Genomic DNA, 1,902 nt, shown 5'->3' with positions numbered 1-1,902 from the left:
TTCACCCCTCCCCTCAAGGCCCCCTCCCCTCTCGCCCCCCCTCACCTCCGTCCAGGAACTCCTCCCGGAAGAACTGCGCGGGCCCAGCCGCCGCCAGCGCCAGGAGGGCGGCGAGCAGCAGGGGGAGGCCGATGCGGCTCATGGCGGCGGCGCGGTCCCACACGGCCCAGTCGGGGCGCACCCTCCCTCCCGGCCCGGCGGCGCCCGGCACTGCGGAGGGGGGCGACGGCGACGGCGCCTTTTATACGCCCGCCGCCCCTCGGTCCGCCCCCGGACGATGCCCATTGGCCGGCGCCCGCGCGGCGCCCGCTCCCATTGGCCGTCCGCCCGCTGGCCGGCGGCGGCGGCGCCCCCGAACGTTGGCGTCCCAGATGGCCGCTTCCTATTGGCCGAGGGGAACGGCCAATGAGGAGCGACCACGCGTTCGGAGGGAGACGCCCCCCCCCCCCGCGCTCCCCCCTCCCCTCCGCGGGGCGCGTCGCCGCGGTCACGTGGTTGGGGGGGGGGAGGGAGGGCCGGGCCACCTGCGGACCACGTGGGGGGGGCGCCACCATCCCATAATAGCACCGCGACGGTGCATGAGGGGGGGAAGCCCATGGGGTGCCCCCCGCCGGCCGGGGGGGGGGGGCTTAGAGCCCGATTTGGAGCCGTGATGCAATCAGTGATGACGTAATGTCGCGCGATTACGTCATATCGCATGTCGCACTGGGTGGGCACAGAGTAGGGCGAGGCCCCCACCGGGTCGTGGGGGGTCCTGGGGGCGTTGCCATGGCAACAGCCTATGGGTGGGGGGCTGTTGTCATGGCAACGGGCCTGTTCCCCCCCCGGGGGGGGGGGGGGCTGGGTTGTGACATCACCCAGCTCCTCATGACATCACTCTTCACCTAATGTCACAGCCCCTCCCGCTGCGCCTCGCGGCCTCCCTCTCCTCACTGCTCCGCCACTCTCAACATGGCGCCTCCCTCGCGCCACACTCAAGATGGCGGCGCCCACACGAGGAGCCGGGGGAACACTTCCGGGTGGCGGCGGGAGCGCTTCCGGCCGCCGCGATGTCGCCGAGCGTGGCGGAGCTGCTGCTGCAGCGGCTGGAGCGGGAGCCGCCGGGGCCCGGGGGCGGCCTCTGCAGCCTGGAGGCGGCCGCCGCGCTCGGCCTCGACCACCAGACGCTCGTGGGCGCCGTCAAGAGCCTGCAGGCGCTCGGAGAGGTGGGGGCGCCGCGTCCCACGCGGTTCGGGGCCCGGTCGTGGCCCGGTGCCGGCGATCCCGGTCCTGTCCCAGAGCTGGTGCCGGTGCCGTTCCCGGTGCCGCTGACCCCGTCCCGGTGCTATTCCCGGTGCCGATGCCGGTCCCTTCGCGGTGCCAACCCTGATCCCGGTAGTCACCACGGTGCCGGTGCTGTTCCCGGTGCCGATCCTGGTCCCATTGCCGGTTCCGATGCCGGTGCCGATCCCGGTCCCAGTTCCGGTCCCGGTGTCCATCCCGGTCCCATTCCCTGTCCCGGTGCCGATCCTGGCGCTGATGCTGGTGTCATTCCCAGTCGCGTTGCCGGTCCCGGTGCCGGTGCCATTCCCGGTGCCGGTGCCAGTCCCGGTGCCGCTCCCGGTCCCGGTGCCCATCCCGGTGCCTCCCGCAGGTGATCGAGGCGGAGGCGCGGGCGGCCACGCGCTGGGAGCTGAGCGCCGAGGGCGCGGAGGTGCTGCGGGACGGCAGCCCCGAGGTGCGGCTCTTCCACAGCGTCCCCGCCGAGGGGCTGCCCCAGAGCGACGCCATGGTGAGCGGGGGGGTTACCGGGGGGGGGGGGGGGGGGGGGTGCCCGGGGGGGGGCCCGGGGGGCCCCCCCGCCCCCCGGGGCCCCCCCCCCCCAGAAGCTGCCCGGCGCCCAGGTGGGCTTCAGCAAGCGCG

The 1,902-nt window shown here is 75.0% G+C and overlaps 1 protein-coding gene across 1 annotated transcript in view; it reads right to left on the bottom strand.

The window, feature by feature from the left end:
• Positions 1-230, bottom strand: part of CALR (calreticulin) — a 2,964-nt gene extending 2,734 nt beyond the window's left edge. The window contains exon 1 of the mRNA XM_035313200.1: positions 46-230. Within this exon, the coding sequence (XP_035169091.1) occupies positions 46-142 (97 nt within the window). The 5' untranslated portion in view covers positions 143-230. The remainder of the gene's footprint in view (positions 1-45) is intronic.
• Between the last annotated feature and the right edge of the window lie 1,672 nt (positions 231-1,902).

This window comes from Oxyura jamaicensis, assembly GCF_011077185.1.
Source record: "Oxyura jamaicensis isolate SHBP4307 breed ruddy duck chromosome 30 unlocalized genomic scaffold, BPBGC_Ojam_1.0 oxy30_random_OJ71816, whole genome shotgun sequence".
Taxonomy (NCBI): domain Eukaryota; kingdom Metazoa; phylum Chordata; class Aves; order Anseriformes; family Anatidae; genus Oxyura; species Oxyura jamaicensis.
The sequence above is the reverse complement of the archived record's forward strand: the minus strand, read 5'-3'. Positions and strand labels throughout refer to the sequence as shown.